The sequence below is a fragment of the Carassius auratus genome, chromosome 27 (assembly GCF_003368295.1).
Source record: "Carassius auratus strain Wakin chromosome 27, ASM336829v1, whole genome shotgun sequence".
NCBI lineage: Eukaryota > Metazoa > Chordata > Actinopteri > Cypriniformes > Cyprinidae > Carassius > Carassius auratus.
This window is the reverse complement of record NC_039269.1, coordinates 2876729-2889432: the sequence shown is the minus strand read 5'-3', so window position 1 is coordinate 2889432 and position 12704 is coordinate 2876729. Positions and strand designations below refer to the sequence as shown.

At 36.7% G+C, this 12704-nt stretch overlaps 1 protein-coding gene and 1 pseudogene across 2 annotated transcripts; both read right to left on the bottom strand.

Moving 5' to 3' along the window:
• Positions 1 to 294: 294 nt before the first annotated feature.
• LOC113045090 (NACHT, LRR and PYD domains-containing protein 3-like) lies at positions 295 to 7518 on the bottom strand (annotated as a pseudogene).
• Positions 7519 to 10056: 2538 nt separating this feature from the next.
• Positions 10057 to 12385, bottom strand: LOC113045098 (dual specificity protein phosphatase 14-like). 2 transcript variants are annotated; one of them, XM_026205269.1, is made up of 2 exons: positions 12284 to 12385; positions 10057 to 11210 (listed from the first exon to the last, which is right to left on the bottom strand). In XM_026205269.1, the coding sequence occupies exon 2, from the start codon at positions 11199 to 11201 to the stop codon at positions 10692 to 10694; it is 510 nt and encodes a 169-aa protein (XP_026061054.1). In that variant the 5' UTR covers positions 11202 to 11210; positions 12284 to 12385; the 3' UTR covers positions 10057 to 10691. The 2 variants fall into 2 exon arrangements, with proteins under 2 accessions (XP_026061054.1, XP_026061053.1); XM_026205268.1 differs by having other exon boundaries at positions 12059 to 12329.
• Between the last annotated feature and the right edge of the window lie 319 nt (positions 12386 to 12704).

The window sequence follows — 12704 nt, the reverse complement described above, 5'->3', positions numbered from 1 at the left end:
GTGTTGAAATCCATTTGATTTGTTCACTGCTCAATTAAAAAAATAGTTTAGATTCTGAAAAACTGATGGAACTTTAAATTTCTCTAAATCTGTTCCAACGAACAAACAAACTTTTCTACATCTTGGATAGTCTGAGGTGAATACATTTTCAGCATAATTAGATTTTGGGGTGAACTATTCCTCTAATACCAGCAGGAGGGGACCAATAAATATATCTGAATATGAGTCCTTGTAACACAGATCATTTTAAAACATTTGTTAAAAAATGTAAAGAACCAAAACACAGAAGCACAATTAAAGGTGAAAGTGATCGTGACAAAGTTTATTTGTTTAAAACCAATAATAAACACTTTTTTACTTTTCTCTCATTAAGAATAAATAGATCTGGAATGGCCCTAGGTCTATGCCAGAGTGAGACAGATATTTAAATAAAATGTGAAAAGAAATGACAAAAATTTCAAAATAAAAGTCTACAAGGATGAGTAACTAATAGCAAATAGTTCAAAACAACTAAAGTTCATTATTTTCCTCTTTATACATACTCTAGTTATTACATTACATTACATGCTGTCTTTGTAGTTGCACCAAAAGACTCAGAAAACCAGAGCAGTTTCAGGTAACATCAGGCAGTTCAAGTTTAGACCTGGGGATCAACTGGGAAAGATGAGTGAAAATTACAATGCTGCACTTAAGAGATTCTTTACAGTATATAACAATAACAATAAAGGCCATATAGTATAAACCCCTTAATTATTCTCAGCTAATCAGAACACACTTTATGTCTTCTGTACACTTCTCTCCACAGAACTCAATGGTCACTCTCTGCTTGCAGCTGAGCTTCTCGATCTGCTTGGTGTGACGTGTGCAGCGGTCAGAGGATTTACTGCATCTGAACCTTCACACAGACACAGAACAGCAGCACACATGCAATACAGCATAAACACACTTATTTTAAAAGACATGGATAATAGAATTCATTAAAAGATTATTTGAAAGAATCGGTCATATTTGGTCAAGTCACAAAAGCTGTTGATGCCTTACATGTGTGAAATCACAGCACAGAAATGTAAATATGGAAGATTAGAGAATATGCATATTTTCATAGAAAAAAAAATCAAGCATTTCTCTACAGTTTGTCCACACCACTAGTAAATTGTTTAGAACTAACATGACATATGTCTACAAATAAACACACATGCAATGATAATTTATATTACAAACCCTCTAATGTTCACATTGCACTCGGGACGTTTTGTGGATTCCTTCAATAACTTGATTCCCTCCTCCATTAAAAGACCAGGGAGCCACTCAGCACCATCAGGGCCCCTTGAACCAGCATCAAAACTACAAAACAGAGATGTTACTGTGAGATACGGCTGACATGTTTAATTCTACACCAAACCAGCTCACAAAATGTAATTTTTAAAAAAAAATGGCTTTTCACTTTTATTCATCCATGTATTTCAGACCTTACAGTAACAACGTGAAAAAAATTAGAAAATTAAATTTGTTAAATTTGTGAAAAGCATGACAGGGGGCAATTGCTTATTCAAATCTTATTCAAAGATTGCAACACTTACTGTATAATGACCCATTTATAAAGTGCACTAATAAACAAAAACCAAACTGACAAAGAGAAAGATAATGACACTTACCTGATCACAGCTAGTCTAGGACAAGACTCTATGAGGAAGAGGATTCTGGAAGCCCAAGTCTCTGTCAGGACGGGAACGGAAATATTTATCGCACTCAAACCAGACACAGATGACAGCTGAGAAGGCAGAGCATTGACCTGCCTGTCAAAATCTGCACTTCTACAGAGAGAGAAAGAGTTAGAGAGAGAGTAATCTCTATCCATAAAGATCATGACAGGAAAGTGAAGGTGGTTTTGAAAACATACTCCTCTGTTATACAGTTTACACTGTGAAAGGACTGCAAGAAGCTCTTCACATTAATACCGGATGCTTTTGAATGTGGAAATTTGAGAATGATTTCTGACATTGATGGTTCATTGTGTAGGCCTGAACACCATTTCACCACATTCAACCTGTCAACAAAAACCATATTTCCTCATATATCTGAATCATAATCAAGAGTACTTGTCCAGTAAGTCTGAATGCAGGAGTCTTACAAAGAGGTGCACAACAATACATAGTGAAACTTAGCAAGCAACTGTATTCATTAGAGATTCATACAAAATAATACAAATGATAAAACAAACACCAGTCCTGTTGTGTGGTAAAAAATCCTTACACAAGCTTTCCTTCAAAGCTGAAGAGCCGCAGAGTAGAGCAGAGACTTTCTGCATCATCAGTCCTTAAGCTGTCAAGCAGAGCATATAACAAACATTAATTTCATTCCATTAACATCTAAAATTAAAATCAAAGAGTTTGGGTCTTCGCTGAGTGAAAATTGATCCTAAATTATGCAAATGTAATAAAATGTTCTTGAGATACCTGATCTCCTCCCATTTCGCTTTGGTCTGCAGGAAGTCTGTGATGACGTGGGCAGTGTCCGCTGAGATGCTCTTCACTGCAATCTGAAGTCCACCCACGTTCTTCTGTTTGTGCAGAGCATTGAGAACCTGCTGGACACTTTCATCTGACAGACAGCGGCTGTTCAGTCTGTAAAAAAAGATTTATGTTATATCATGACATTTATCAGCCACAAATATGATCAGAAGCTCTGTGCTGAACAGAAAAGTCACAAATCTTTACCTCAGTTCTCGAAGCCGCTTTCCTTCTCCAAGAGCTGAGAGCAGATCAGTGACATTTGTGTCTGAAAAGTTTTGCACTGTCAACCTGAAAAAAAAAACACAACTTAAAAATCACTTAACTCATTGATCTAGCAACTTTTTAAACATTGTTATTTTTATTTTTTTTAAACAATCAGGGGCCTGTTTATAAAAAACGAACCAAGAGAAAACATTACCGTCTACAGCCGCGAGAGGCGCTCTTTGCTGCCAGAGATGCTGCTCACTGCTCCTGTAATCTACACTGAGCAGCATAGAGCGCCCTCTCGCGGCTGTAGACGGTAATGTTTTCTCTTGGTTCTTGATTTAAATAAATGCGACTTATAGTCTAGTACGGCTTATATATGTTTTTTTCCTCATTATGACGTATTTTTGGACTGATGCGACTTATACTCAGGTGCGACTTATAGTCCGATAAATACAGTAATTTTTTCTCTTAGTCTCTTCTCATACATGACATAAGAGTGACTAATTAATGACAGAATTTTCATTTTGAACTATCTCTTTAAATTTTCTCACAATTAAGAATGGAATACACTACAAAACCTTTGCCTGGATTTTTGCCCCACTTTACAGTCTGGACGAGTTGACACTGTTATTTCTATATGGCATCAGATATTGGTTTCTTTTGTTTCTCATTCAACATGTTCAAACCTATCCTCACTGGTTTATAATGTCAAACAACATATTAGAGATCATAAAGTAAAAATAACTGTTCTGTATTTGTGCATCACTAGATTTGCAGACTTACTCTAGTTCTGGGGTCCTGCACAGCACAGGCTGAAGCATCTTCAGCTCCTCAGCTGCAAAGTTGAGCTTCAGGTTTCTGAAGTGAGGACAGCAGTCCAGACAGTACAACAACGCCCAGCAGTCCGTCCTGCTCAGTGGATCCCAGGACATGTCTAACTCCTGCCAAGCTTCCATAGCTTTCTGCACAAACTCCTTCTCGTGGAGCTCATAGAGACAGTGGAGAATAAAGGGCAAGAAATTGTAATCTCTACTTGCGCTAACATGGAGGATCCATTCTTCCAACTGTGTCTGCACAAAGGAAGGGACAGACAGATTGAGCGTCTCTTCGAGTAAACTGCTCACTTCTTTATGGGAGAGACCGCAGAGAAACTGAATCACAGGCAAGAAATGAGGTTCAGGGCATCCATACTTCAATGGAAACTTCTCATCCAAATATAGAGCAAGATAGCTTTGCGTTTGAGAGTGGAACCGCTCCGTTAGTTTATCCAGAAAGTCTCTTTCAGCCAGTGAGATGAAGTACAGAGCGGTGAAGAATTCCTGAAAGCTGAGATGCATGAAACTGAACATCGTCTCCTGGCGGATCCTTCTCTTAAAGAGGAACTTGCACAGGAACGGACTGCCAGCAGGGTTTGAAACCATTTCATGCATGCTTTTCTCTTCAAACAGCACTTGTCTTTCCAGCATGCCTCTCTCTGCCAGCTGACCCAGACTCCTCAGCAGTATCGGGACGGGCTGACTCAAACCTTGGCAGTGATGCTTCAGTAGAGTGGACACAAAGTCAACGTAGATGGAGGTGGTGGTTTCCAGTCCGCTTGTCACATCTGCACCATCAGTGAACCGCTCTCACATAACCGTGCAGGTGATCCAGCAGATGACAGGGATGGAGCAGGCTGTGATGAGGGTTTCATTCACCTTCACACACTCAAAAGCTTTTCTGAAGAGTTCTTCATCCTGAAAGAACCTCTGGAAGTACTCCTCCACCTGCTTCTCGGAGAAGCCGATAATCTCGGTGAAACGCTGAGGGTGCTTGAGCAGACCGCCCAGGGTTGTTGTAGCTGTAGATCTGGTGGTGACCAGCAGGAAGGACTCAGACAAGATGTGGCCCCTCAACAGGGCGTTCAGAGAAGCCTCAGGTGGAGCTTTCTCAGAAACATGGCTGAGTTTGGGCTTATTCGAGGTGTCACTGTAAGAAAACCTGAGCTCATCGAATCCATCAATGAGAATGAGAACTTTCTCCGGTGACTTCTGCAGGATCTGCGAGATCTGGTCTGGTGTTAAATTGGAGTTGTGACTAAAAAGATCTGCTAAGCTTTGCTCTCCAGATTTGTGATTCAGTTCTTTGCATTTCAAGTGAAACAGACAATCAAATTCCTCTCTGTGAAGGTTTCCAGAAGCCCAATCCAGCATGATCTTTTGAGCGGTGAAGGATTTGCCATTCCCAGAGTTTCCTTGGAGAATGACAGAACAAGGACTGATTCCCTTATCATCGACACAGAAAAGCGCATCCAGGATGGAGCTGTCTTTGTCCGCATTATTCCTGGAGATGAGGAGCTGCTGGAAACTCTCTCCCACAGAGCACATCTCTTCTTCTCGCTCTCTCTTTTCTCTGTGTCTCATGATGATCAGAGGTTGTGTGTAGCGCTCGGACAGAAGCACATATTCACCAGACAGAGAGTTATACTCACTCACATATTCATATTCCCTCTGGATCCACTTCTTATATTTGTCTGCGTATAATTTATTTATTAAGCTCATTATTGGGAAACGGACATATCAGCATGTAAGCACTGTTTCATAGCATAAATTGTATCTACTAAAACATCTTCAACTTCACTTTAAAGGAAAAATTCATCTAAAAATGAAAATTGTGTCATAATTTACTAATCCTCATCTTGCCTTTGCATCTCTTTTCCATAATAAAAGTGACTTATTGGGAACTGACGGAAAATGCATCATAAAGTGGTCTGGAGAATTTGCATCAAATTCCAAGTCTTTTGAAGTTATACAATAGCTTTATGTGAGGTACAGACCAAAATATAAGTCAACATTCACTCACAAAGAAACTCTAAAATGCCTCCGAAAGATGTAGGGCCTACATCTTAAAATAGATGTAGGGCCTATATCTTTATAATAGTGATATACAAAATCAGAATGGCATGAGCATAAGTAAATGATGGGATTTTCATCTTTGTGTGAATTATGCTTCCACATTTTTGCACATTTTTTTATTTATAGAAATATGTGTGCAATCTAAAAATTTGTCAAATGAAACTTAAAATTAAGTAAACAAGATGAATAGTTAAAATGATATACTTACTTAAGCATTCTATGAGAGCTTCTGCAATTTGTGCAATGTTACCTGTAAGGTACACGACAGGTATTAACAATACAAAGTCCACATGCATAAGATATATAGACCAGAATGAGTGTGCTCTTACCCAAGGATCTAAACAGACATGACTCATGCTTTTCCAGTCTAGAATAAAAGGCAGATTTAACCTTGTCTCCACCAGAATGCAGCACTTCATAAAGCTCTCTCATTTTCTCCTGGTTAGTGTTTGCAGCACTGATCTTACAGTATGACTCCCACTCCATCATTTTAACTGACTGCAGCTCTTCCACTATCGGCATTACCATATTCACTCTCTGGACAAGTGTTGCCCAGTGGGCATCCACAAACTGAGCACCTGTTGGAGAGATGATAAAATGATAATTGCTCACAAGGAAGGATGTCAAAGCAAAACATATTTGACATTCAAAATGTACCGCAGAGTTTTAAGCATTAAAGAGTCATTTTGACATTTATGTTACACTTAAACATCAGTTCCATTGCAAGTATTTTTAATTAGTTGTTCCCAGCCTGATTTGATTTGAAAGCTCTCCACTGTCTAATAAAGCAGGGTTTCCCAAGCAGGGGTTCGCAAAGGAATTTCATGGGGTTTGTGAGTTGATGAAAAACTTATAATTAAATTATAACATTTAATAAATAAATAAATAAATAAAAATCTAAGGTTGAAATGTGCAAGTAAGCCTCATTTGTTTACAGAGATTACTGTGAAAACAGCTCTATTTCTGCTTTTCCATAAACGCCACCTGCTGTCAGACAATGGATTTATGCTTTTATCCGGTCTGTTTGCTGTTCTTGTTCAGAGAAATGCAAAAACTGGACCAAATTTGTGTTCTAAATCTTAACGGGTGGATGGAAAACACCGCCTGGTACCACACTTTTATCAACATAATTGTCAGCGTATCCTGACATAATAACATCAACACTAACTATAATAATTTAATGTCATTGTGTGGCCCCGTGGAAGTTTGATAAAGTGCTGGACACCGGCCCAATGGTTTTTACCCACCAGAATAGAAAATAAACCATCAATAGCTCTACTGTTATGCCACATCAGCAAAAAAAAAAATAATAATAATAATAATAAAAATAACAATAATAATAGAGCTTTTGCTCAGGACTAATTTAATATATTTTCATGAAATGTTTTGCAGAAAAGTGTACGTGTGATTTAAAATTACATCAATTTTAAGCTAGCAAATGCTTATTTGGGCCACTTTACTTTAGTGTATCACAGACTATTTTATGACTTTCTACTCTTTTACTGTGGTAACTGTACTTACGCTCTGAATCTTGGTCCATGATGTCTCATTTGTGTATGTGTGCTATGTCCAGTTGGAGAGAGCTGAAATGAAACAAAGTCAGAACTAATTTTGTGACACATGGTTAAAGATGAAGTAATGTAGAAACATTACTTAGTTTGGCGTGCACTTTAGCATTCAAGTACAATAAACCCAAGTTTGGTCTATCTGAATATACAGTAACAACGAAATCGTAGATACAGAAGGTGCTACTTTAACAGAAAACAGCGACATTACAGAGAATCTCACCTGGTTTTTCAGGGACGTGTTTAGAAACAACATGAACGCGCTCGTAACATTTGAAATCGCTTATTATCGACATGTCTGCTTGTTAGATCCGAAACCCAGCATGAACCGGATGAGTAATAATTCATACCCCACCCATACCATAGACAGACCCATACGGAGCCAAAAAACTGTACTTTGACCCGTTTGGACAGCCTACATGAGCGCGCTGATCAGCCTTGTTAAATAGACATGAAATACAGATCGTTCAACTCAACATATATTTTCATATTTTTAAGTAAAATAAAGTATAAAAGTAATTAAAGTGCGTATAAACGCCTATTAGAATAATAATTAAAAAAAAATCACATTCAGTTTTACTTCTTTTTCATTGTTTAATTTTCATTAGCCTATGTCATAACAACTTTTATATTGGAAAATAATATTTAAAGAGCGACATCTACTCGACCGAAGCAACAGATTTTTTTTTTGTCAAAGAATCTATATCCAGCTGTCAAATACAGACTCAACTGTTATTGTGTCAGATTGAATTATATATATATATATAGCCTATATATATATATATATATATATATATATATATATATATATATTACCTACCATGATTACAGAACAGAATACAGAACTTTGATCATAAAACCAAGGATTTAAATTTAATCTCATTATGACATTATTGGGAGAGTGACAACTAAAAACGCATTTTATTGTAAGCAGTCTGTAATAAATATCTTATTGATTTACAAACTATCTGAATTTCATCTTACTTTTTGGCCATATAAACAACATTTGCACCAAATTGCGTATTGTTGTTAATTGTAGGCCTCTGAACAAAACTAGGCTCCATGGGCCATAAAAATATAATACAAAAGATAAAACACATATGCAAACTCTCTAATGGCACAATAAATAGTTTCATTTAAAAATCTTGCCAGGGTTTACAGGGATAAAATAACAACAACAACAACAACAACAAAAAGTTAAAAGTACTGTGGCTTTTCCGTTGTGCAGTTATGGTATCAGATGGTACTAACCAATATTAATACACATATTTTAGGAGAAGTGTTCCTGGAAGTGGTATCCCATCTTCCTCTAATTCTTGATTGATGCATACAGAGACTATATTTTTAATGGGTTCAGAGGAGACTGACCTCTGGTGTAGCCTGGTTTATCCCAAAGCTTTTCATCTCCAACTTTGTATGGAGTTTTTCATTCCTTGACACAATTGCCTTTCGCTTTCCCAATAGAGGACTAAAGCTATTTTGTATCATGTACTTTATATTACGCCAAATTGTAATAAATTGTACAAATTATTTTCTCCTATTTATCAAGCTGTACTTTTAGTCCCAAAACAAAGGCCTTAGAAATGGATAGATGAGATAAAACACATCAGTCATGTAGAAATATGTCAATATACAATGCCAACCAGTACATTAAGAATCACACTGCACGCTATGATCATACTCTATAGCTCTTAAAATTTGTACATTTCCTTTACAATGTTCAAATGATATTGTATAAATTATTTTAAAAAAAGAAAATGATTTGCATTACTGGCTGGTGTCATATTATAGTTCTCATTGTTATTGGCGCGTTCGGAAAGTCTCCATAGAAAAGCCCTGAGAATTCAGATGAATGCTAATTTTGTCATACACACTGTCATGTTTTCCCAAACTTGTATGACTTCTGGGGACACACAAGAAGATATTATAAATAATACGTGTAATACAATAGTTTCAGCCCCCATTCATTTGTTAGGTTTTTTTTAGTTGTTGTTTTGTGCATAAAATGGAAGTCAGTGGGAACCGGTCTGGTATACCACAATCCTTTAAAATATCTTATACTGGATTACACAGAAGAAAGAAGTTATGGATGTTTGTATCGGCTTGAGGGTGAATAAATTATGGCAGAATTTTCGGGTGGACTATCCCTTTTAATATTTTCTACACAGTACTTTCTAAAAATAGACGAAATCCATATAGAAAAAGGACAGAAGGAGATTTCAGTTTTTCTGTTCAGAGTTCTGTTCTGTTTGAAATGGAGTAGCCAAGATATTATTTAAAAAATTCACCTTTTGTGTTTCATAAGTCAAGTGGAATTGGAACATTTGCACTTACCCAAGGCTCTAAACCGATCTGGCTCCTGCTTTACCAGTCTAGAATAAAAGACAGATTTGAGTGCAGCACAGTTTATAAAGCACTCTCATTTTCTCCTGGTTAGTATGATCTGATGAGCTGATCTGATCCAGAACAATTTTCAAGGGCCCCTACATTGCCAAATTATAATAGGCCTATTTAAAAATTTACCAATATCGAGTTGTTGATATTGGCAAATTGGTGAACCACAATTGCTCCAGAAGTTTTAAGAACTATATATTCTTAAATAAAATCAATAGTGTAGCAAAAAGACTGCTTATTTGCACCACTTCAGATTTTAAATCAGTGAACAAACTATTTTGAATATGACCTTTTCTTATTTTACTGTAGTATCAGTACTTAGAGACTTGGCGTGACGTGTTTGAGAGAGCTGCCTTAAGTTAACCTCTATAGGAAATGAAACAAAGGTAAACTAATGCACCTAGTTTGGAATGACTTCTAGCAATTGTTGAAGACATGATTTCCCTAGTGGTCTGCAGTAAAGGAAATGGCATGTAGAAAAATTACTTTGACATGCACTTTATAGCAATCAAATAAACCAAAGTCATATACAGTCACAAAACAAAACTGTACAGATACACCTGCCTACAGGAGGTGCTTGAACTACAATGATCTGAAACATATATATGTTACACTAACCAACAACGATATCCCAGAAAATCTCACCTGATACATGAATTTCTAAGGCTTCTAAATGATCAGAATAATCTTAATCTTTGTTGAAAAAAAGTTTGTTGGACACAATCATCTACATGCCTTCTGCCCTCTGACTGAAAGTTCATACATTTAATCTGAGCCCTCTTATTATAGTTTTAGTCTTACATTTAAAATAATTCTGGTTGTGGTTCACGTCTTTGGGATGTGAAATCTTTAATGATTTTCATTAGCTTAAACATAATAATAAATGTTATATTGTTAAATAAATATTTCAAGATGAACTTTTAATGGGCTGACGCAATGTAGATTTACTTGATTATCCTTGCATTTTATGTGTTAAAATCTATACATCAAAAAAGTTACAACAGACTCAGTTATCATTGTATTATACTGAAATATATGTTTTACTTACAATTAAATACTACAGAGCTATTTGTTTTACACACACACACTATAAAAATATGTCCAGTTCAGGGTGTCCAGAATTAAACATCCAGGCAGTATGAGGAGTCCTGTGTGAGCTGGATGGCCTCCGGTAGGACGCCCTGTGAGGTTGACACCATCCTGATACTGTTGCTGTGGGTCAGTTTCCTCTCATACTGAAGCAGTTGTCTCCAGAAGCCTGCGTTTGGTCGAATGAAGGGCCGTGCTGCCAGAACCCGCTGATGAGCCTGAAGCAGCGAGAGACCCTCAAAGCGCATGAGATACGCCATGATAAGAGACGGAGACCTGCTTCTCCCGGCTGAGCAGAACACCAGAGAGCTTCCAGAGCGGTTCTGCTGGATCTGCTCAGAAACCCTGTCAAAGTGCTGCTCCAGAGGGGCGTGGGGACGGTCCTCCACCGGCACCCAAACGCACTTCACCCCCTGATACTCGGGACAGGGGTATTCAGCGCAGGCGTTCACCAGCAAAGTGATGCCTCTGTGCTCCAGCGCTGACTGATTCACGGCCTCCACTCCACTCAGGTACAGACTCGGGCTGATCTGAGAGATCATCACTGTGAGCTTAAGGGAGAAATAATACATCAAAAGTTCATTTCTCGAATTAACTAATCTGAAATACATAAGCATATTTATCACGCTTATAATGAAATAAAAAGTTTTACAAGTACAAATATTCCATATTGAATCTTAGTTAATGTAAGATCATACAAATGCATATATGCTACGAAGTTAAGTAAATTTGAAAAATATTATTTTATCAATTTGCTTCAATACAATAACAGTATTCATTCATTTGGAAAACTACTTAATTTAGCTCTCTTTATTATACAACATTTAGTATTATTATCTTTCCAGTATAAATATTACTACAGTATAAATGGGTTTTTATATATTAAAATATATTGATTCCTTTTATATGTACATGTATATTTATAAAATTTTTGGGGTCCATGACATCATTTACCCATTCTCACCATAAAATATATCTTTTCATTTATATAAAGCTCTAAAACCTTACTGGCTGATGTTTTAGTGCACTTCCTATAAATATTGAAATAATAAAGTGTCTCAATTAAGTATGTGCAATTTCACATGATTAGTGAAAATTGTCACATTGTGACCAGAATGTTTGGTACATTATTATTTTTAAGGTGTCTAGTATTAATATATGAATTGACTATATTTAGTTTTGTTTATTGTGGTGATAGAATGGGTAAACATGTTTATGATCTCAACAGTGGCCGGTGGGATAACAGTGAACGCAGGCTTAGTATGCTATTGAAGGACACTGTTGTAGGCTAACGTTACATGAATTGCCTCAACTAGGACCTACCTAACAGCTTTAGTGAGTAACAAAATTGTGCTCTAACTGACAGCAGACGATTTTAAACATGCAACCCTTAGTTTACCTCAGAGCTTCGAGGACTAAGACAACACTTTCATTCAGTCTTTCCTTTGGCTTTGGTGCATGTTTGTCTAATACAAGCAGCTTTACTTTGCAGCAGCAGCATTATAAAGAACACAAGCACCGTCACGAAACAATATCAAAGTTTTAGTACAGCACTTATGTAGCCTTAAGACATATGGTATTGCTACCATAGAAAGATTACTCAGAAAATAAAAATAATCCGTACGTAACACGCATCACGTTCGCCATTGGCAAACTACAGCAGCCCGACGGAGCCCCCAGTGGACACATATCGGTACTGAAGGCGTTCTCTTAAAGGAACAGTTCACTCAAAAAATAAAACCAATCAACATTTACTCACCCCGTCTTTCCAAACCTTTTAAATTAATAAAAATACCTACAAAACAACAACAAAAAAGCTAATGTTAAATGTAAATAGCCAGCAGAAAATAAAGTCTGCACACGGTTATATAGGTATGAATGAGGAATTGGATTAGATTTTTTTTTTCCATGTATACAAGAAACATAAGATTTAGGGGTAAAATAGTTTTTTTATTATTATTATTTGCATCTTGCATTAATTATGTTTTTTTTTCCTATTGCATTAAAGGGTTTTTACCATTAATATGTATAAGAATACCTTAAGG